The 23,573-nt window shown below is 40.5% G+C and overlaps 2 protein-coding genes across 2 annotated transcripts in view; both read left to right on the top strand.

The window, feature by feature from the left end:
* Window positions 1-4,503, top strand: part of F8 (coagulation factor VIII, procoagulant component) — a 200,315-nt gene extending 195,812 nt beyond the window's left edge. Inside the window, exon 26 of the mRNA XM_011963208.1 lies at window positions 4,339-4,503. Within this exon, the coding sequence (XP_011818598.1) occupies window positions 4,339-4,494 (156 nt within the window). The 3' untranslated portion in view covers window positions 4,495-4,503. The remainder of the gene's footprint in view (window positions 1-4,338) is intronic.
* A 4,815-nt stretch (window positions 4,504-9,318) lies between these two features.
* On the top strand, window positions 9,319-17,770 carry SMIM9 (small integral membrane protein 9). The gene is made up of 4 exons (XM_011963210.1): window positions 9,319-9,432; window positions 11,074-11,314; window positions 12,372-12,501; window positions 17,336-17,770. The coding sequence occupies exons 2-4, from the start codon at window positions 11,173-11,175 to the stop codon at window positions 17,361-17,363; spliced, it is 300 nt and encodes a 99-aa protein (XP_011818600.1). The 5' UTR covers window positions 9,319-9,432; window positions 11,074-11,172; the 3' UTR covers window positions 17,364-17,770.
* The last annotated feature ends 5,803 nt before the right edge of the window (window positions 17,771-23,573 follow it).

Raw genomic sequence — 23,573 nt, forward strand, 5'->3', positions numbered from 1 at the left:
AAAAAAAAAAAGAAAAGAAAATATTTTAAACTGAATGATAACAAGGCATGACATATTAAAATGTGGGAATCAGCTAAAGCAATACTTAGAAAGAAATGTATAGCCTTAAAAAACATATATTGGAAAAGAAGAAAGCCTGAAAATTCATGAGCTAAGGTATGTCTCAAGAAGCTAGTGGAACAGCAAAATAAACCAAAAGGAAGTAGAAGCAAGGAAATAATAAAGATATGAAGTAAATGAAGTAAAAAAGAAACATACAATAGAGAGAATAAACAAAACCAAAAGTTGGTTCCTTGAAAATTGACAAACTTCTGGCAAGAGCAATCAAGATGAAAAGAAGGCACAAATAATATCAGAAATTTTAAAAAATTGGACATCAATAAAGATCCCACAAAAATTTCTGCCAATATAAAAAATGAGAATACTTATTAATCTTTTAACAGTAAGTTTGGAAAATTAAGTAAAATGGATTAATCCCTGGTAAATACAACAGGAATGAATAAAAACCTTGAAACTCCTAAAACCTTTGAGAAACTGAATTTGTATTCAAAAATCTTCCCGCAAAAAAAAAATCCAGATCCAGATAGCTACACTAACTACATTCTACCAGTTGTTCAAGGGAGAAATAATATCAACCTTACAAAAATTCTTCCAGAAAATGGAAAAAGATGGTATGTTATTCAATTATCTTATAATAATAGCAGAACATTGACAACCAAACCCAACAAGAACAGTATTAGAAAGGAAGATAATAGGCCCATTTTATTCATAAATATAAATCCCAAACAAAATATTAGCAATATGGATCCAAATTGGATTTATGTTAGGAATGCAAGGTTGGCTTATACATTAGAAAACTGATATAATTTATCACAGTGATAGACTGAAGGATTATACATATTGGATATCCTAAACAGTGCAATAAGATGAGAAAAAGAAGGAAAATATGTAAGGATTGACTATGATGAAAAGGGAAAACTCATTGTATATGGAAGATATAATGGCATAGATAGAAAATCCAAAGGAATTTATATATAAATTATTAGAATTTAAAAATTTTTTCAAGCTTGCTGAAAACAAAATAAATACAAAAATTAATTGTATTTCTGTATACCAGAAACAGTTGGAAAAATAGTTTTAAATAGCATTTTAAAATTCCAAGCACGAGTCACACATTCCTGTCAGATAATGGCAGCTGCCTAAATCTCTCCACACAGTCTTCAAAAACTATACGTACACATACACACACACAATTTTAAATTATGACTAAAACCACCCATAACCCATCCACAGAATAACCAGAAGACAAAAAGTACTGTAAGTTTATATTTACAAGTAGAAAATAAATCTACAAATCTAGACAACCTTGCTCCAGAGAGAAACCCTGTCTCAAAAAAAAGAAAAGAAAGAAAGAAAGAAAGAAAGAAAGAAAGAAAGAAAGAAAGAAAGAGGAAAGCAAATGTTGGAACTTAACTGTCCTATAAAAACAAAAGTGAATCACGAAATCACAAGACCCACAGACCTCTTTGGTCCCATCTATTAAATAAATTGCACTTCCATTTATCAACAGTAGAGGGTACTCCTGGCTAAGAAACCTAGTAAGGCGCCCAGCCCTCATGTCTGCCTGCATAAATCACCTCTTTTGCTGAAACAAGAAAATGTAAGGAATTTCTAAATGAACAGAAAATAGCATATGAGGCAGATGGTATTAATGTTCTTGAGTTTTTATTCCCTCTTTCCTTGAAAACCTCATCAACTTTAGGCATGGCCATGTGACTCATTTTGATCAATAGAATGTTATTGGACATGACATATACCACTTCCAAACAGAAGCTTTAAATGTGATTTTGTGTTTGACACTCTTGTGCCTCTGCTCCAGGCTCCAGTCTTTGAGCCTCTAGAATGATGAGTGAATAAATTTCTTTTGTTTTAAAGGCACCAAGTGTGTGGTGAATTTGTTACAGTAGCCCTAGAAATCTAATACTAACAAAAACAATGTTAGAGTTGAATTAGAAGTCTCAGTGAGAACTTAGGAATTAAAAAAGCATATTCTTAGCACTGTTCACTGAAGGAATCTAGAAGTAATTACACTGCAGTAATAACAAGCCCATCGCATGCCCAAATCTTGGTCTCTAACTGCCATTTTCCATTCAAAAGAATCTGAGCTCCCTAGAGAAATGACTTTTTCAAGGCTGGATCAAGGAAACTGCCAGGTGATCTTAGATGATCTTGGTGATCTTGATGTGCCAGAAGATAAATGGGATCATGGGAAAAGAACACAGAAACTGGCCTGAAGGGCTTCCTGTTGGCCAGATTTGAGACAATTTGAGCATCAAAAGGAATAATGAGGGTAATGGATCAGAATTGGAAAATCAGTTTGCAACTATCAATATACTATTGAATACTTGTAAAGAGCTTTAAGGGTTGCTAATACCATTGGATAAAAGCTTGTTGTGAAACAGAATATTTGCATGGTCTCAAAGTCTCACTCCACAAATTGTTAGGAAAGGTCAGGAGATTGAGACCATCCTGGCTAACACGGTGAAACCCCGTCTCTACTAAAAATACAAAAAAAAAATTAGCATGGCCTGGTGGGGGGCACCTGTAGTCCCAGCTACTCGGGAAACTGAGGCAGGAGAATAGTGTGAACCTGGGGGAGCGGAGCTCGCAGTGAGCCAAGATCGTACCACTGCATTCCAGCCTGGGCGACAGAGCGAGAAAAAAAATTGAGGCAGAATTTCGCTATGTTGCCTAGGCTTGTCTCAAACTACTGGGCTCAAGCAATCCTCCTGCCTCAGCCTTCTGAGTAGCTGGGACTACAGGGGCATGCCACTATGCCTAGTTTAAGAGATAGTATTTAAACTGAGACCCGAAGGGTAAAAAAACATGGATAAAAGAAGAAACAGAAGGGGTAAGAGCTTTCCAAGCAGAGGGAATCACATATACAAAGGCTGTCACGTTAAATAAAACAAGAGTTGACATTGTTGAGAAACTAAAAGATTAGTTTATCTGCAATGCAGTAGAATAGGAGGAATGCAGTGGGAGAATAGATCAGAGACTTGGGCAGGGGCTATATTAGGCAGAGCTTGGAGACCAGAATAAGGGAGCCAAGGTGGGAACAAACCAACTAAATTGGCATTTCTCCCGGGGGGGTGGGGGGCAGGGAGCTAGCCCATGCATCATTTTTTAAAAGCTCCAAAGGCGATTCCAATAAGCAGCCAGGGTTGGGAACCTAGGGGGGACATGTAGCTAGATTAATGAAGATGGCCCAAACTTCTTTTGTTCTGATAGCTAAACTCTCTGTAGGAACACAGTGCTACTTTACAGTGCATTCGCCAGGAAAAGTCCCTTCCCATTTGGAATCTGAAGTAAAACCAACACCACACTTGAAGATGCCAGGATTGTTAGAGGAAAATGTCACCCAATAGTCCCAGGAAGCAGGAGCCCTTTTGTTGCTATTTAACCACTTCTTTCCGGTATGGTGGCAAGTTGCCTCCTTACACACAAACTGCCTCAGGAGATCCTAAGGATATCATGGTGTCTGTCCTTGCAAGAGCATGCACTATGGTAGGACATTGCCTTCATTCTGTTCCTTTTTCTCCAAGACTCTTGCGTATTCTCACCATTTGGCTGGAGTTTCTTCTGTAGGTTTACCTCGGAATCCACACAAAACCCACAGGGTTTTAGAGTTGCCTTGAATTACACACTTGAACATTCGGATCTTCATTTTCCCAAACATCCACCCAGTTATAGGTGGCATTTGCTCCAAAGTCCTGGAGTAGCAAGATGCCTTGAGTCTTAGACTGTCTTCCCACTTCTTTCTCTCTGTATCCCCTCCTGCCAAGGTTGCCCAGCCACATTAAATTGCATGCCTTGCTGTGTTGCATTTGTTATCATTCTAAAGTTGTCACCAACATGTGGGAAACCAGTTTATCTAACTAATAATGATAGCTACCATTTTCTGAGCTCTTACTGTGTACTCCTCTTGCCACAGCAAATGCATTGACAAGGGAGTCTGCTGGCCAAAGCCTGACTCTCATCTCCAGATGATCCAACACAGGTGGTGTGTGTGACCCGGGACAAAGCACTTTTAATGTCACCGAGGTTTGGAAAGTGGGTGAGAACATTCTAGATATAAGGCCTAGCTAGACTGAAGGCCTCCAAAGCAGGGTGCTCTTAATTCTAGATGTCCCAGATGCGTGGGACAGAGTCATCTAGTCATCTTCCAGGATTTAATCCTGGACTACTGGAAACAACTAGAAGTGAGAAAAGCATCTGTGCTTTGCAGTGACCATTGTCCTGTCAGACAATCAATAAATGCTATCTTTCCTCTTTCAGGTTTTTCAGGGAAATCAAGACTCCTTCACACCTGTGGTGAACTCTCTAGACTCACCGTTACTGACTCGCTACCTTCGAATTCATCCCCAGAGTTGGGTGCACCAGATTGCCCTGAGGATGGAGGTTCTGGGCTGCGAGGCACAGGAGCTCTACTGAGAGTGGCCACTGCAGCACCTGCCAGTGCCCGCACCCCTCCCTCCTCAGCTCCAGGGCAGTGTCCCTTCCTGGCTTGCCTTCTACCTTTGTCCTAACCTTCGGTTTACTTCCTGCCCCACATTGTCCATGGCCCCATTATTTTGCTATGTATTTAAACTATACAGTCCTAGCAGACACTGCCTTGAAGCCTCCCGAATTAACTATCATTAATCCTGCATTTATTTGGTGGGGGGCCAGGAGGGTGCATCCAATTTAACTTAATTCTTACCTATTTTCTGCAGCTGCTCCCAGATTATTCCTTCCTTCCAATGTAACTAGGCAAAAAGTTGTTTTTGCTTCCTTACACATAGACATAATTATGTTATTTGGTCATGAGGGGCACATTCTTATCTCCAAAACTAGCATTCTTAAACTGAGAATTATAGATGGGGTTCAAGAATCCCTGAGTTTCCTGAAATTATATAGGACATTCTGTATAAATGCAAATGTGCATTTTTCTGATGAATGTCCATAGATTTAATCTCAGAAAGATGTAGACATAAAATCATTTGGTCTTAACTCTGACCAATAAAAAATAAGTCAGGAGGATGGAATTGTTGAAAGCTTTGAAACAAAATAACTATGTCTTCTTGAAATTTGTGATGGCCAAGAAAGAAAATGATGATGATAATAGGCTTCTAAGGACATATATTTCATATTTCTGTAGAAATATGAGGAAAATCCATGGTTATCTGGGATAGGAGATACAAACTTTGTATTTTGTATTTGGCCTACTTTGTAATAAAGGAAGATGGATTTTGTAAATCTTTGAGGTAGTGCCACATAAAGTCCTAAAGATCTAGCAAATTCTTTGAAAATCATAAATTTCCATAATGAATCCTGGGGGGACAGGAAGAAATGGAACTGATAGCAAACAGTTCAAAACTTTGTTGACATCTGCTGTACTAAGAGGCACATGCCCTGAGATAGGAGTTCAACAGACTCTGCAGATAAAACAGGATGCAGTAAAGAAGCTGCCGAAACCTGCCAAAACCAAGATGACAACAAAAGCCACCTCTGGTGGTCCTCACTGCTCGTTATACACTAATCATAACGCATTAGCATGCTAAAAGACATTACCACCAGCACCACGACAGTTTACAAATGCCATGGCAACATCCAGAAGTTACTGTACATAGTCTGAAAGGAAGAGGAACCCTCAGTTCCAGGAATTCCACACCCCATTCCTGGAAAACTCATAAATAATCCACCCCTTGTCTCGCAGGTGATCAAGAAATAATCATAAAAATAGCCAACCAGCCTATGGAGTAGCCACCCTTTCATTCTTTTATGTCTTAGTAATTTGCTCTCACTTAAGTCTGTCAGCTCGCTCTTGAATTCCTTCCTGTGCAAAGCCAAGAACCTATGTGACTTCTCAAGTTGAACCCCAGCTTTGAGGTTTGCCCTGTGACACAACACAACAACAGCATAGTCTGCCCCTATGAGTGCTTACTGTGCTATAATAACGCACTCAGTTTACTCTCTCCCTCTACTCATTTCCTGCTGAAAATAACACAACAAAAATGTAATGGGAAATTTTATACCATGACTGAAAACTAGAGTCCCACTTACACAGTTGAAGTATCAAGGAGGTCAGAAGAAAATTGTACTGGTGAAAACTGAAAAAACACTCCAGCCTGCCATGTCACCACACAACAGGATTCCCCATCTTGCCCTCCACCCCAATAAGATTGCGAAGGGTTTACTGCTCCTTCCATCTGCCTGACCCCTTCACTAAGACTACACAGAATCTCCTGATTTAGTAAAGGAGACTGGAGGCAAGGATAAGTTATACAGCAGTTGGAGGAGATTGCAACCCAGGGCAATTTGAAAATAGGAGATCCTAATATGAAAGAAAAATGGATCCCAATCTGAGAAAAGGCAAAAGAATGGCTACTTATTTTCTATGCTGGAGTATTTTCTAATAATCCTGCTTGACCCTGAGCTGACCGCTTTGGAAACTATAACATAGCTGTCACAGTATAATCACAATCCACAAATGATAAAGGTGAAAATGGTTTATAGCCCTGTGAAGTTCTTAACGTTTAGAGGCTAACTTACAGAAATGAATAAGTTGTTTTGTTTTATAGCCCGGTAGAAGAGTTAACCCCAAAGGTGATATGGTTTTATTTCCTGTTATGTTTAACTTGGCAATCTTGTTTTGGCATTCTTTTCCCATTGACTATATACATCTCTATTTCTCAAATGTTCATGGAACTAGTTCTTTTATTTTCCTGCTGTTTTCTTCAGTAATGAGTTAAATAAAACATTGACACATACAAACAAATGCCTTTGAGAATTGTGTTTTTACACTGGAAATAAAAATGTGAGCACTGGTAATTGTAAAACAAATAGGGGCACTGAATAGCAAGATGGACACTCTAGAAAACCAAATTAGTGAGTTAGAAAACCAGATTAAATTGAACTCAGAGTAAAAATGATATAATTCATGAGAGGCTGAATAAAATAAATCAGAAATGGAGTCTCAATCCAGGAGAACAGCTTATATGGAGAGAGAGAGAGACTGAGAGAGAAATGGGAGTTTCTGTTCAATGGGCATAGTTTCAGTTATGCTGCTGGGCACGGTGGCTCACACCTGTAATCCCAGCACTTTGGGAGGCCAAGGCAGGCGGATCACCTGAGGTCAGGAGTTCGAGACCAGCCTAGCCAACATGGCGAAATCCCGTCTCTACTAAAAATATAAAAATTAGCTGGGCATGGTGGCACACACCTGTAGTCCCAGCTACTTGGGAGGTTGAGACACAAGAATTGCTTGAACCCGCGAGGCGGGTGGAGGTTGCAGTGAGCCGAAATCATGCCATTGCATTCCATCAGCCTGGGCAACAGAGTGAGACTCCATCTCAAAAAAAAAAAAAAGTTTTAGTTATGCAAGATGAATTAAGTTCTACAGATCTAATGTACAACATTGTGCATATAGCTAACAATACCATACTGGGCACTTAAAAATTTGTCAAGAGAGCAGATACCATGTTGTGTTCTTACTACAATTTTACCACAATGCAAAAATGCATTGTAAACACTATGTGCAAATAGAATAGCAAAGAATGTACACAATGCCCATGAGCATAACATTCTAGTGGACCCACAATGCATTGGAGTTCAGTAAGACTCAAAGGGAGAATAATGTTAACAAAGTCAGTGGGGAGGGGAAAATGAGTGTGATGAAATAGGCGGTCTCATTAAACTTCCCTTACAAAACACAAGATCAAAGATAAAATTATTAAGAATTTCAAGACAGTGACATCAGAGCAAACAAAACATAGGGCCCCTCAGGGTGTGGGGCCCTGTGGACCGGCATAGATCAGACTCCCATGAAGCCAATCCTGAGTCCCAGGCAAGCTGGGACTTTTGGTCATCCTAGCAATAGTCATGTGAGTGCACCATCTTGGAAGTAGATCCTCCAGTTTCTTTCAGTGTTTTGGGTCACAACCTAGATACCTTTATCAGTGCCTGGGAATGTTCAAGATCCCAATTTTCATTCAGGCCTGCTGGCTGGGTCACAGAATGGTCAAGCCACTCCGTGATTTTTCTATCATGACATAGCAAGAAACTGGGGGAGACTGGAGGGCTCTACAAAAACTTTCATTTTATGTATTTCCTGGTAGCCCTGTTTTCTGATAGACCCCTAACTGAGATACCATTTTTGCCAGTTCTTCTATGGATAACTATTATTTTTAAAATTTTTAAAATATTTTATATTTTGTAGAGACAGGCTCCTGCTATGTTGCCTAGACTTGATTTGCATTTTTTTAAACTTTTAAGTTCTGGGATACATGTGCAGAACATGCAGGTTTGTTACAAAGGTATACATATTCCATGATGGTTGGGTGCACCCATCAACCCGTCATCTAGGTTGTACGCCCCACATGTCACCCAGGCTGGAGTGCAGTGGCATGATCATAGCTCACTGCAGCCTCAATCTCCCAGGCTCAAGGCAGGTTACTGCCTCAGCCTCCAGAGTAACTGGGACTACAGGCATGCACCACCACACCTGGCTAATTTTTAAATGTCTTATAGAGACAGGATCTTGCTATGTTGCTCAGGGTGGTCTCAAACTCCTCCAAAGTGCTGGGATGACAGGCGTCAGCCAGAACTATTTTTTAAAAATTAGTTTGTAAGAGTTCTTTGTACATTAACAATCTTAATTGAATGTCTGTCGTATATGCTGTGAAATTACTTAATTTGTCATTAATCTTTTATCTTTTTTAAACAATGTTTTGCTATATGAAAGCTTTACATTTTTATGTTATAAATTTACCAGTATTTTCATTTATGGCTTTGGGTTTTATGACATGTTTAGAGTAGCTTATTCTGCACCAAGATTATAAAAATATCCACTCATAGAATTTTCTATCATAAAAGTATGACAGAAAATGTCATATTTTATATATGATTTTATTTTTGTTTAGTCCTTGATCCATCTAGAATTTCTATTTTGCATAGCATGGCAAAGGGCTCACACCCAACATCATATTAAATAGTGTCTTTTTCCCCAATATGAAATGCCATATTTACCATCTATTGAAGTTCTATATATATGTTATTATAAGGCATAGTTAGATACCATGTGGTGAATAAAATACCTTAGAATTCTTCAAGCCTAAGAGGATACAACTACTGTAAGGATGGGTTTTGGTATAACACAGATGTTTATACATAGACAGAAATTGATGTCTGTGTGCTTAGCTGTCGAATAAGGAGACTGGGGGAGAGTTAAATGTAATCGATGATCTCATAAGGAGTCATGGAATTCTATTTGGAACTTCAGAGACCTAAGGAGAAGACTGACCAGCTTCTTCTGAAGACTTCTGCCCTCTAAAGACTAAGGCCTAATTCCACTGGTTTCTTTGAATTCCGTGGTGCTAAGTCCATTTTCAGGTAAGTGGTTTCCCACTGGATGTGGGTCTCTTTAAGCCCTAGCAAGCAGTAGGTGAGTGTATCAGTTATAAATGTCTTAAGTAATAGGAGGCCCAAATTATAATGGCTCAAATAAGAGTATATTTTTCTCATACCATGCAGTCCAGAGGTGAGGAGCTACAGGTGTTAGTTTAGTGGCTTGAAATTGTCAGAGCAACTTCAGGCAACATTTCTTAAACAACATTCAAGGCAGCACCATCTCTTTTATCAAGAGAGCAAAAAGCCTTCCCAAAAGCTACCCATCAGATTGCCCTTATGTTTCATTATCTAGAGCTATGTCACATAGCCAAGCCTAACTTCAAGGATGGCTGAGAACGGGAGGATTCAGCTTTTTCAGCTTATCTAGTTGGATGTAGTAAATGAAAAATGGGTGGGAACAATATCCGCCAAAAGTCACCATTCATTCAAAAAATATTTATTGAGCACCTGGATACCCTATGTGCTAGGTACTGTTTAGCAGTGAACAAAACAGACAAAAATCCCTGCACTCATACAGCTTACATTATATTCAGGAGATACATATAATAAAGTAAAGTAAAATACATTCTACTAGGTTCTAATGAGGTTTTGGAGAAAAATCAAGCAGGTAAGACAATTAGGAAGTTTGTAGGAGGGTGGTACAATTTTAACAATGGGATCTAAGGAAAATCCTCATTGAGAATGATACTTGAGTAACCGAAGGAGGTGAGGGAATAAATTCTGAGAATACCTGGGGGAAAGGCATTCCCTGGAAAGGGAAAAGCAAGTGAAAAAGCCCCAAGGTAGGAACACGCCTAGCTTGTTCAAAATGAAATGAGGCTAAGTTGGAGTGATGATCAAGAGGAGACTGGTAGGGTATGTGGTCAGCAGTAACTAGGACATAATCTGACCTACAACTTACCAAGATCTCTTTGACCACTCACTGGAGAAGAGGCTTAAGGGAGGCAAGGATGGAAGCAGAAAGACAGAGATGATGGTGGGTAGCAGTGGAGGTGGTGTGAAGTGGCAGGATTCTGGATACGTTTTGTGAGTAAAGGCGACTAGACTTTTCTGATGGATAAAGTGTATGAAAGAAAAAGAACAGTCATTATATGTAAATCTAAACAAACATTTACTTTTTAAAGCAATATAAAAGTTTGTTACTTGAATATATAAAATATATTATGGAGTTAAAAATATATAGATATATAGAAATGTATTATATTTGGTATCTAAAGTAGTCAAATTCATAGAAACAAAAAGTAGAATGGTGGTTACCAGGACCTGGAGGGGAGGGGGTAATGAGGAGCTGTTTAGAGTTTCAGTTTTCCAAGTTGAAAAAATTCTACAGATCTGTTGCATAACAATGTGAATATACTTTTTTTGGCCTGAACAGATGAAACAGTTTCTACTAATTGAGTTGGGAACGATTGAAAAGGTATCAGGGGTAGGAGGGAATGTCAGGTATCTGACCTGATAGAGCATAGTAAGGTTTTGTTTTGTTTTCTTGGAGGGGATACATTTTGCTTTGGAAACTGACCATTTTCAGGAGTCACCTGTGTAAGTCAGTCAATTATCCTTATGTTCGTGATGGTGAGAAGATTTTTGGAGTATGAACTAAACCATCATTGTCTAACTTTTCAGACAAAGTTTCTGTGGAAAGAGCTACGGACAAAGACATCTCTCCTTGGCAGAGTGAGCTAGGATTACCATCTCTTCAGCCGCAGCTGAAGGCGGGCGTCCATGGAACTCCAGAAGCTGCTGATAATTGGATTTCTGCTATGCTCTCTAACTTGCCTCTTGTTGGAGACAGTAGCTTCCTCTCCTTCGCCTTTGTCTGCCTTGGGAATACAAGAAAAAACAGGATCGAAACCACACTCAGGGGGTGTGTTTGCTGTTAGGATGAATGTTCCTTTCTTCATAGGACTTAAGATTCATGTTTCAGGTCAGGTAAAATGAATTTCAGGTTTAAAAAGGATGTTCATAGGAAAGCAAACTATTCTGGTTTGGTTCAATTTAGCTCAACAAGCATTAACCTACCTCCTATGCACCAAGTCCTTTTCTGAACTACATGGATTAGGAATTGAACAGCCTCTGTTATGAAGGAGCTCACAGATAGGCAGACAAAGCCATAGATGCCAACTTTCCATGGAGCATGATCAATGTCCCAGCGGACAAGGGGATAATTTAAACTGTTTTTGGGGAGGGGTCAGGAAAGACTTGACAAAGGAGGTGAAATTGAAAATAAACCTGATGGTCCACTGATCCACAATCTAGGTTCCAACATGCACACACATGCTATTCAAGTGTCTTGCTGGTTAGTGGTGAATCCTCTCAACTCCGTGCTGCAGACACTTTCATTTTCCCCTGCTTCTTTCTTTAGGGTCAAAGCACTGTACCTTCTTCCCCCAGTTGCTAATGAAAAGACCCAACAGCCCGAGCCTTACATTGATCAGCAAACTCCCCCCAGAGGTCCTTCTTCCAGTTGCCCTGGCCCCTTCCTCCTCTGCTCTTAGGGCTGGTGGCCTTCTCCTTTCTCTTCCTGGGATACTCCCTCCCCTCAGCCTCCTGCAGGACTCCCAGATATACTCTAGGCAGCAACACTTTAGTAAAGACTTTCTTGTTATCAATTCACGCTTCTCTTTCAAAAAGTACCCAATATACTCAAAACAACCCTTAAGGTATCTGAAACAACAATTATTGATCCTATTTGACTTACAAGGAGGCAAAAAATTATATCCATCTAAGAACACTTTAAAAACAAAATGTTTGCCCTTTGAACATCTTACAGCCAGCACAGCAAAGTAGTTTAGGATATGAACTCTGGACAACTGTAAGAACATGATATCTGGGACAACTATTTGAACTTGAATTTGGATTCAAACGCCAGCCCTATCATTTACTTGACCTCTCCTCAATGAACATCTATGCTCTTTCTGCAGGTAATGACAGGTCTTGGCTGAACAACTTCAGGGATTACTTATGGCAACTTATCAAGAGTGCCTTACCTCCAACAGCCATTGTTGCTTTTCTTCTCACCTCAGCACTAATGGGGATCCTCTGCTGCTTCACGTAAGCTTCTGTGGGAAGAAGAGATGAGGAGGAGAGAGGGAACGTGAAGGGGAGCGGGAACAGAAACAGGTTGCTCACCAGCCTGCATATCTGTAATTAAGGGAAAGTGTTAAGAAATTCAATTCTGAGAGGAAAACTGTGAAAGGTCATGCAACCCCTTTTTAAAATGTCTTCTCTACTTTCTCTTTTACTTCCTCCAACTTGCTCCATTTGTTACCAATGACTGACAGGTCACATTTAATGACCAGTGTTTACAACTGATCATTTCTTTTATCAACTTTATTAACTCCTCATTGTTCTTCCCTGTGGCTCAAGAACTATACATAGAAAATATATAATTAGCTGTGCTCTCAATTTCCTCAAAATTTACCATAATATTTATCTACATAAATCATATGAAGCCAAAAGAATCCTGAGAAAAACAAAATAGTTGAGCTAAATTTTGTTAATTCAGTCAGTATTTACCAACAAATGACTACTTGCCTGTCTGTGTGCTGGTTGCTAGAAAGACAGAGAAAGAAAGCAATTAAAAGAGCTCAAAAATCTAAGGAAAGTGGCTGAGAATAAAGATCAGATTAAGGGTGTGGCATCACCTATGGCTCCTGTAACCTCGAAATGATCACAGGATCAAGAACTGTGTCTAGGAAGCAACCTTAGATGTGGTTACTGGCACATGGAACTGATTGGAGGCAAATAGATTAGATGTCAGCTAAGCTTTTGAGAGAAGCTTATTGCCAGAGAAACCATAAGCCAGAACTAAATGAGCCATCAGTTGTGAACAATAGTTAGGCCTCCAACCTTCCATGAAAAAGAAGGACACCAGCTTTGAAGGTCCCAACATTTGCTTCAGAAGAATAATGGATCAGAAGAGCCTCCCAGAGAGTGGACAAAGGGCCACAGAGCCACCCTTTGAAAGCAGGATTTGGGCCTAATCGATGCCTACCCACCAGGACTCCAGGATTGCCACAGAGCAATGACTGCTGTGTGTCTCTCGTTCTTCCTCTTTTCAAATAGGAATGTTTATGGTGCTTATCCTCTTCCTGTTCCATCGTTATTCTGGGTTGTGGAGATCAGGAGCAGGTCATTTAACCATGCAGAGCCACCCCCCAGACTTGAGAGAACTCAGCATCACCAGATACTCTGGACTTTGAGCTGGATACAGTGATGAATGAGATTTAGTCCTGAGGAAAGGGTTTGCCACAAGTCAGGTATTCTGAAAGTAGACAGGGAGACCAGAATTTGGCATTCAGAGTATTATTAATGATCAACGCCTGTGGAAGATACGGGGTGGAAGGGAGAAATCAAACTGTCGTGCAAGCCCAACAAAGACTCAGTCAGCCCCATCAGAGTTATCCCACATGGCTGAAATGGCTGGACCTCTCTAACACCACCTCGATCATTCACTGGATGTGGGCTGCCCCCAGAAAGTACATGGAAGCTCTCTGCAGCTGAAGCAGACTCTGAATGAACTAACAGGTAGAGGCTCTCTGCTGACAACACTCTCAGCAGCTAGGGAAATAAGGCCTTTCTCAAGTGGAAATATGGGTGGAATATTTCCATATGCATGACAGGGTGGCTGTGTTCCACATATGAAAAGAAAAGTGAAACAGATACTGGATGATCAGAAAGACAGACTGTAACAGAGACTGGCTGTTTGTTCAGCAATCCTGTTCCTTCCTCCCCAAGCACAGAGTAACATTATATTCCCAACCTTCCTTCCAACTAGGCTGGGACCACAGTACTGAGATTTGGCCAGTAAAATACGAGCAAAAGGAATGTATGACATAAAATGTGTTGCACATGTGTCCATGCTACCTCTCTCTTTCACATATGCATGGCTTCAACTGAAGGACTCTAAGGTGGTGAAGCCACATGATGGAAGGAGCTGGGATCCCTGAATCACCTCGTGGAGAAGAACTTAACCTACATCAGAATGAGTCATGAGTGAAGGATCAATTTTATTGTGTTAAGCTACTAAGACCTCAGGACCGTTTGTTATAGCAGCTGAATATCCCTGAATAGTATACCTAGCAACCAACCAAGGAAGCTGGAACTCAAATCAAGATATGTCTGGTTCCACATCTTTGAAGTCACTGTTACTCAAACTGTGGTTGGCAGGTAAGCTGCATCAAAAGCATCAGAAGTATTGGTTAACCATGCACATTCAGAGGGACTTCTGTGAAGATAAGGCAGACTATATGCCAACAAAAAGAATTCCTTCTTTGAAGTAGATGGCTTAACCTGAAGAGAAAAGCCAATAAGACCTTGCTGGGAACAAGCAAGCTAACTAGTGAAAGAAACATTTCTGGACCCAACTAGGCACCAAGTAGAAGCCTAACAGATAAATTTGAATGAATAAACATATAGGCAAGCCATATTTTTAAGAAGCAGTCTGTTGAGGCAAGAAGGTGAAGTCTGAAACTTCTTTATGCTCAGACCTACAGCTGCTGCTTTCACTTGGCTGGAAAGAAGTAAAGGCTACAAGAGCTCACACATACCTCAGCATCATGAAGATAATTTGTTAGTCTAAAGTATAGCACTGGTGACTTGTGCAAATCTCCTGTAAATAACTGGTCCAGTAAGAGTTTATCTCATTCAACAGGAAACAGCACCAGATCTATACTGAGTTACTGTATGGAAAAGACAAGAAACATATAAGCAAGAAATGGCAGATGAGAAAAATATCTCAGGGCAGATAAAAACTGTAATCCCAGCACTTTGAGAGGCTGTGTACTAACATATTGCCATAAATTCAAAACATTTGATACAAAATATAAAATAATAGCTGAGGTCGGGCATGGTGGCACATGCCTGTAATCCCAGCACTTTGAGAGGCTGAGGCGGGAGGATTGCTTAAGTTCAAGACCAGCCTGGGAACATAGCAAGACCTCATCTCAATAATAATAATAATAATAATAAAAGCTATATGCAGAAATAAAACAGGACAGATAAGGTATACTAAAACAAAAGGAGAAGATGAAAATTAGATGGAAAATCCCAAGAAAAATGTAAAAGACAAAAAGTAAAACTATCACCAAAATGAGGAACCATGAAGAAAGAGAGACATTGGTATAAAATATGAAAGAAAATATGGAAAACAGGATTACATAGGCAAGCAGTATTAAACAGTTTGGTGAAAGTAAGATTAGAGAAGAAATGGTAGATATAGGAGGCACAGAATGATTTCTTTGATTAAGAGAACCAAAATAATCCAACAGAAGAAAAAGTTATAATTTTTTCTTTTTTTTTTTTTCGAGATTAAGTCTCAGTGTGTCACCCAGGCTGGAGTGCAGTGGCGCCATCTCAGCTCACTGCAACCGCTGCCTCCCGGGTTCAAGCGATTCTCCTGCCTCAGCCTCCTGAGTAGCTGGGATTACAGGCACGCGCCACCACGCCCGGCTAATTATTGTCTTTTTCGTAGAGATGGGGTTTCACCATGTTGGTCAGGCTGGTCTCCAACTCCTGACCTCGTGATCTACCCGCCTCGGCCTCCTATAGTGCTGAGATTACAGGCATGAGTCACAGAGTCTGGCCAAGTTATAATTTTTTAAGTGTTGCAGGAATTAAAGAAGACTGAAGTCTGTGGTCATAAAGGACACATCAATTCCCAGGAAAAATTGGGACTTGGTACTGGGCACATAGTAGACTCTCAGTAATACTTGTTGATTTTTAATTAAGACATTTCACAGTGAGGATTGCAAACGGTCTTTCCGTGCCTCATTCTTCCTCCTCTATACTCACCTGTATATACCATTAGCTGCAGCTGTAATGAAAGCTTAAGCTAGCTGCTTATTACCTGAGGCACATGAAAGCTTGGCTAATCTTCCAGCATTCCAGAAGCAGAGGTGGCAATCAGGAGGACTGACAGGCTCTAACAAGTCCACAAAGATATGTGTACAAGGAATTTTTAGTATGGTTTACAGTAGTGAAGAAATGAAAACTTAAATGTCCATCAGTCTGGGGCTGGCTAAAGAAAGCATTGCACATTCATACAATGAGTACTAAGAATAATTACATGGAAAGATAGTCATGATGGCCGGGCGCGGTGGCTCACGCCTGTAATCCCAGCACTTTGGGAGGCTGAGACGGGCGGATCACGAGGTCAGGAGATCGAGACCATCCTGAAAAAAAATACAAAAAACTAGCCGGGCGAGGTGGCGGCGCCTGTAGTCCCAGCTACTCGGGAGGCTGAGGCAGGAGAATGGCGGGAACCCGGGAGGCGGAGCTTGCAGTGAGCTGAGATCCGGCCACTGCACTCCAGCCTGGGCCACAGAGCAAGACTCCGTCTCAAAAAAAAAAGAAAAGAAAAGAAAAGAAAAAAGATAGTCATGAAATATCATTAATATCATTGAGTGGAAAAAGCAGATTATAACAGAAGATACATAGTTTAGTCTAATTTCTTTTTAAAAACTAATCATATAGGGGGAAAGCCTCTAAGAACCTTACCGAAGTATTAGACATTGGTTATCTCCTTGTGGTAGTGAGTAGACTGTTTTATTATTATTGGTGGTGGTGTTAACTTTTTTTTCCCCATCTAAATGCACTTTCTGATCTTTCTACAACGAGCTATATTGTTTGATCAGTTCATTTTTAAAAAGATACTTTAAAAACGAAAGAAGAAAAACTAGCTAACCATACTTATACCACTACCTCCAAGCCCCCCTGTACTGGAAACACATTCTTATTTTGCTTTTTCATCAAAGTATTTTGTTTGTATGGAATTATTTGGTTCATATTAAGAGAAAAAGTGGTGAAAAATCCAATCTTTGAAAAAGGGATATAATTACATAGTAACTCTGTGCAGAGCATTTACCATTTTATCTTCCTTTCCCAGCATTCTTGTAGTTGACCCAATCCAGTGAAGAACTAGAAGATTCAACAGAGCACGTGTGGTCTCTCCGGTTGGACTCCAAAAGAGTGGGGCATTTGCTATCTGCTTAAAATGAGGAAGTATCTATCAGTTAAAATTAAATTGTCTTCCGACTTGAATTATCTTTGCCTTCATTTTCTCCTTCAAAAGTTACAATTTTAAAATGTGAATATCCTCATTACTGTTTTGGTTATAATAGTAACACATATTTATTACAAAAAAAAGTTGAGAAATACAGAGAAAAGAGTAAGTTTTCATAATTCTAGCACCCAGAAATAAACATTATTAACATCTTGATGTACCTCCCTTCAATTTTTTTTCTATATATGTATTACAAGTTTTCCAAAGTCTGTTCTGTGAAATAATAGTTCTGTTTTAATAAAAGTCACAAAACAGTGAGGGCCCTGTGGTCAGTTATGTTTGGGAAATGCTGGATTAAACACATTTAAACCAATTTTTCTTTGCTCCAGGACTTTTAAGAACTTTTAACAGGCTAATATTAATCTCCACAAGTAAGTATAATATATAGCATTTCCCAAACTAATTTAAACATGAGATTTTTTTAATGTAGTGGATATGACATGAGTCATTTAACCACCTCCCTATGTAATAATTATTTAAGGTGTTTCTATTTATTCAGTATTATAAATGTAATACAGGTAATATTATTAAAAATTATTGGCCAGGTGCAGTGGCTCACGCCTGTCATCCCAGCACTTTGGGAGGCTGAGGCGGGTGGATCACCTGAAGTCAGGAGTTGGAGACCAGCCTGGCCAACATGGTGAAACCCTATCTCTACTAAAAATGCAAAAATTAGCTGGTCGTGGTGGCGCGCCCCTGTGATCCCAGCTACCCAGGAGGCTGAGGTGGGAGATTTGCTTGAACCTGGGAGGTGAAGGCTGCAGTGAGCTGAGATACTGCCATTGCACTGCAGCCTGGGTGACAGAGCAAGACCCTGTCTCAAAAAATAGATATATTAATTTGCTTTTCCTTTTTGCTGTTCTGAGTTTGAAATCATTCATTCAACAGACACTTGTTGATCACCTACTGTGAGACAGACACTGGACACTATCTAACCCCCCTCCCCCCCGCCCCGCCCAGCTCTTGTGGAGCCACCATGCTAATGTGAGGATTCAGATCCTTCCAACAGCCACATGGTGCTGAGGCAAGAGCATCCCTAGTATATTTGAGTGGTAGCAGAGAAACCAGATTAAGCGAGGGGCAGAGCAGATATTGTGACCCATTGAAAGGATTTAGGCTCTTCCTGGGGGCCATAGCAGGGGCCAACAGAAGGTTTAGATCAGAGGAGGGATGTGAAGGGAGAGCAGATGGGATTTGATTAGGATTTGGATGAGGTGAGAGAGAGAGAGTGAGGCTTCAAGGATGCCTCCCAGGTTTTTGGCCTGAGCAAATGAAAGAATGGGGTTGTCATTTGTTGAGCTAGAGAAAACTGCAGGAGGTTAGGAATTTACTACAGAGAAAATGCAAAGAGAAAGAAAAACTGAAGTGATATTCTAATTGATGCTGACGTGAGATCTAGTGGGCTGCCACATGGCCTGTCATGTGGCCTGCTGTGGCAAGCCAAGGTGAACTCAGAAAAGACTTCAAGTTTTGTTTAAGTCCAATGTTTCCTTATTGACTGTCTTTCTGGATGATGTGTCCACTGTTGAGAGTGGGGTGTTGAAGTCTCCGTGTTGCTGTCAATTTCTCCCTTGGGTTCTGTAAATATTTGCTTTATATGTTTAGCTACTCCAATGTTGGGTGCACACATATATATATATATTTACAGTTGTTATGTCTTCTTGATGGATTGACCCCATGAAAGGAAAATAAATCTCCCCCAAATGACCAAGCCAAAGGGAAAAGTCAAGCTGGGAAGTGCATTAGGCAAACCTGCCTCCTATTTAAAATAACTACAAATATTTTTTTTTAAAGCTACATACCTTCCTCACAATTTGCCCATGAAGAAATTCCTTGTAAACAAAGGACAGGGAGAACTCAAAGTCATCCCTCTGCTCACACGAGACAAATGCATATCTGATTGCTTCCTTTGCCCTATTGTTTCACAAAGCCAGACTAAAACATAGGTGACTATTCCTGCTCTCACATGTAAATTGTGTATTCAGTGAAAGGCTAATCAGAAACTCAAAAGAATGCAACCATTTGTTTCTTATCTACCTATGACCTGGAAGCCCCCTCCCCACTTCAAGTTGTCCCACCTTTCTGGACCAAACCATTGCATATCTTACATATACTGATTGATGTCTCATGTCTCCCTAAAATGTATAAAATCAAGCCTTAGGCACATGGCATCAGGACCTCCTGAGGCTGTGTCATGTGCATGTCCTTAACCTTGGCAAAATAAACTTTCTAAATTCACTGAGACGTGTCTCGGATATTCAAGGTACACATTTGGTGACCACAAAGAGACTGAGTGGAGGTGGCCCTGACCTTTGACAAATCTCCTATCAGTACTTGGTACCAACTTGAGCTCAAACCAATAGAACAATTTGCTGAGGCCTGGGAGCTCCTCTCCCTCCAGAGAATCCCTCATCTCCCAAAATTTGGTTGAGATCTGAAGTTTATTTTGCTGTACAACTACTTTTCTGGAGTTTTGCTTGCTTCCAACAAGGAAGGCAAGTTTTCCTGCTTCCATGACAATGAAAGGCAGATAACTGCATTCTGGAATTTGAGCTCACTTCCAACAGGGAAGGTGAATTAGAGTTTTTTCCTGCTTCTGGGATGGTAGAGAGCAGTCTTCAGCCTGAGACCCACTCCTAGGTAAGAAGCTGAATTGGAGTTTTGTCTTGGCTAAAGTTATGGTTAACAGTCAGCTGGTCTTAATTTCTCCTTACCATTAGAGGACTCAGTAATCATATTGTTGGGGTTCTTTTGTTGTTTGTTCCAGTATTTCTCCCATCACATTTGGCCAATTCTACTGGACTTGGTAAAATCCGAATGAGAATTCCAAATAATGGGTAACAAAGTATCTCTGAATTGGCTAAAATTCCTTGCAGCTGCAAAAGAGAAAAAATGACCAAACATGCACTTGCTTTGTGTGTTTGCTCCCTGTCTTAAAAAATAATTGTTCTTTCATTTACTTTTCTTCCACCCTATTCCTCCTTCTCCTCTCGCCATCTTTGGTACCAAGAAGAATCTAAAGAAGGCATCTAATGACTTTAACCCTTTAAAGAACTCAGGACAAAGGCACCATTCACTCCTCTGGGAGTGTTCTGTTTTCTTTGTGGAGTTTCAAGAGTCATGGGCAGAGTCTTCTTAGGTCTAAAGCTCTCCTCTCCTGTATTGCATTACCTGATCTCTTTGGCTTTTGGGGGTGAAGTGGCTACGTTGTCTGGGGTATACACCCTGGGGTTCGTTGTCATGCACCAGGAAAATTTAGGACATGGACACACACAAGGAGTTTAGGAGCAGAGGTTTAATGAGCAGAAGAGAAGAGAAAGAGAGCAGCTTTCTCTATAGAGAAAGGGGTCTCCCAGTGGAAAGGACCAGCAGGTGGTGGATGTGCCAAATTTTAGTCAGGTTTGAGGAGGCGGTGTCTGATTTACATAGGGCTCACAGATTGGTTCGATCAGGTATGACGTTTACATGGTGCATGGGGAAGGCTGGTGGCCCCAGCTGAATATTATTATGCAAATAGACTTTCCAGTTGATTGGAGCCATCTTGCCTCTCTATGTCTGCAGCTGGACTTTACAGGCTGCTCTTTGTTAGAAAATGATTTGGGGCTGCTTTTCATTAAACACAAAAACCTTACCCCATACCCTTACTATCTGCCCGAGTGATTTCTTCTTAAGTCCTGTATCAGGGGTACCAGAGATTACCTTGTGCTGTGAGAGGATTTGACCTTGGCATGTGTAATAGCAGACAAGAGCTACAGTTAAAGGTGGCCGAGGACAGTTTCCAGAAAGTGGTCTTGGCTGGGTTTTTTTCCTCCTAGGAAGTTGTTTAGGATCTCAATTCTAATTCAGAGGTGCATTCTAAAGAGTCTTCTCCGTTGCCTTTCCTCCCCAAATTAATGTCCATTGGCTTGTCTGCATATTTGCATAAGGAACTGCACTGTCACGTTCATAGATAAATGAGACTGAGTTTCCTCAACTCCAAAGAGAAAGGGCATTTTGCTCCTCCCAGTCAAAAAAGGTGCTCCTCAGTGACTGGAGGCCAAGTGGGAGTATCTGGGGGTTGCCTCCCTTTGATGTGCAGTAGACCTACAGGGAACTGCCAACAAAATTAGTTTTAGGAAGGGCGCGGTGGCTCACGCCTGTAATCCCAGCACTTTGGGAGGCCGAGACGGGTGGATCATGAGGTCAGGAGATCGAGACCATCCTGGCTAACACGGTGAAACCCCGTCTCTACTAAAAAATTACAAAAAACTAGCCGGCTGGGGTGGCGGTTGCCTGTAGTCCCAGCTCCTCGGGAGGCTGAGGCAGGAGAATGGCGGGAACCCGGGAGGCGGAGCTTGCAGTGAGCTGAGATCCGGCCACTGCACTCCAGCCTGGGCCACAGAGCGAGACTCCATCTCAAAAAAAAAAAAAAAAATTAGTTTTAAAAGGTTCATCCAGGGAGCACATATAGGAGCTGCTCACCCCAAGCTTTGAGCCCTCCCAGGGGTGCCAGACCTCTGGAGAGAGAAACTGAGACACAGAAGAGGACCGAAGCGATTCAGTGGTGATGCACTGGAGAGTCCTGTCCACAACCAGCACACTTTGACCCACCACATTAAACCCTAGGCCACAGCTCAGTTCCTCCTTTTAAGAAAAAAAAATGTGGGAAACACATCATCTAAGAATGAGGAAAGGCAAAGAGAACAACCCCCCACCTTGGAACCCCATTTGGTTTTATGGCTCCTCTACTTGCAAGTGGCTGTATAAATAAAAGCGCATGCCAGATTTTCTAATACTCCAGCTGGTTACATGTTAGGTCTGTTCTTGTGCACATTTTAAACTGGCAGGCAAATTACATCAAGGAAAATTCAGAGCCTGAAGGTCGATTGCAACTATAAAGCTCCTAAGTTCCCTGTCTCTCTGCTTTCTTTTCTGCCTGCTTTAAGTCTGTTGTTAACTTTTCTACTGAGATAAAATCCACTGTTTGCACCTAACCATTTCTTTTTGTTATTGTTTTTGCAAACCGATGAGTTGTTATTAATATCTCATGGCTAGAGTTCTGAAGTAAATGCTCTAGGATATTTGTTTATATGAGTACGTATGTGTGCGTTTACGTGTATGTAGATGTATTTTGTTATATGTTTTCTGCCACAAGGTACCAAATTTGGCTTAAAGAGTACTCATAAATTAAATAATAAGCCCAAATGCTTTTCAAGTTCACATGACTTAAGTAGAACTTTTAATAAGCTATAGCTTTAAAATTATTGGTAGAGTAATATTACAAATATCTTCAGAAATGTCAGCATACATTTTTGTTTGCATTTATTGATCAAGAGATTTCATACTTATCCCTGCCAAATATTATAAGGTGTCAAAACTTGTCATAAAGGTTATTTTACTTTACTTTATTTTTGAGACAAGTCTCACTGTGTCGCCCAGGCTGGAGTGCAGTGGCGTGATCTCGGCTCACTGCAAGCTCCGCCTCCCGGGTTTACGCCATTCTCCTGCCTCAGCCTCCAGAGTAGCTGGGACTACAGGCGCCCGCCACCCACCCAGCCAAATTTTTGTATTTTTAGTAGAGACAGAGTTTCACCGTGTGAGCCGGGATTGTCTCATCTCCTGACCTCGTGATCCGCCTGCCTCAGCCTCCCAAAGTGCTGGGATTACAGGCCTGAGCCACTGCGCCCGGCCGTCATAAAGGTTATTAAACGATAAACCTAACCGAAAACAGAATGATCTTTGCCTGTGTAATCTTTCACAAAAAAGATATTATTATTGGTTTAATGAAAACAGCTAAATCCTGAATTATTTGGTAAAATAACCATATATTCAATCTTAAGATTCTAACTCAGATAAATGCCTGAAATTCACAAGCTATAAAATGGTTGACAGGAAAATAACTTTGGTGACTATTGCAGTTTTCATAAATAATCTAGGTAAACTATTAAAATAAAATAATTAGGTAAATATGATGGGATAAATACTTGTAGATAAACTTGCCATAATTTAGAATCTGAAGTTAAATAATAATATAATAATAGATACCACATTAAATGGGTATTTTCTAATTAAAAAATATATA

The sequence above is a fragment of the Colobus angolensis genome, unplaced genomic scaffold, assembly GCF_000951035.1.
Source record: "Colobus angolensis palliatus isolate OR3802 unplaced genomic scaffold, Cang.pa_1.0 Scaffold601, whole genome shotgun sequence".
Lineage (NCBI taxonomy): Eukaryota > Metazoa > Chordata > Mammalia > Primates > Cercopithecidae > Colobus > Colobus angolensis.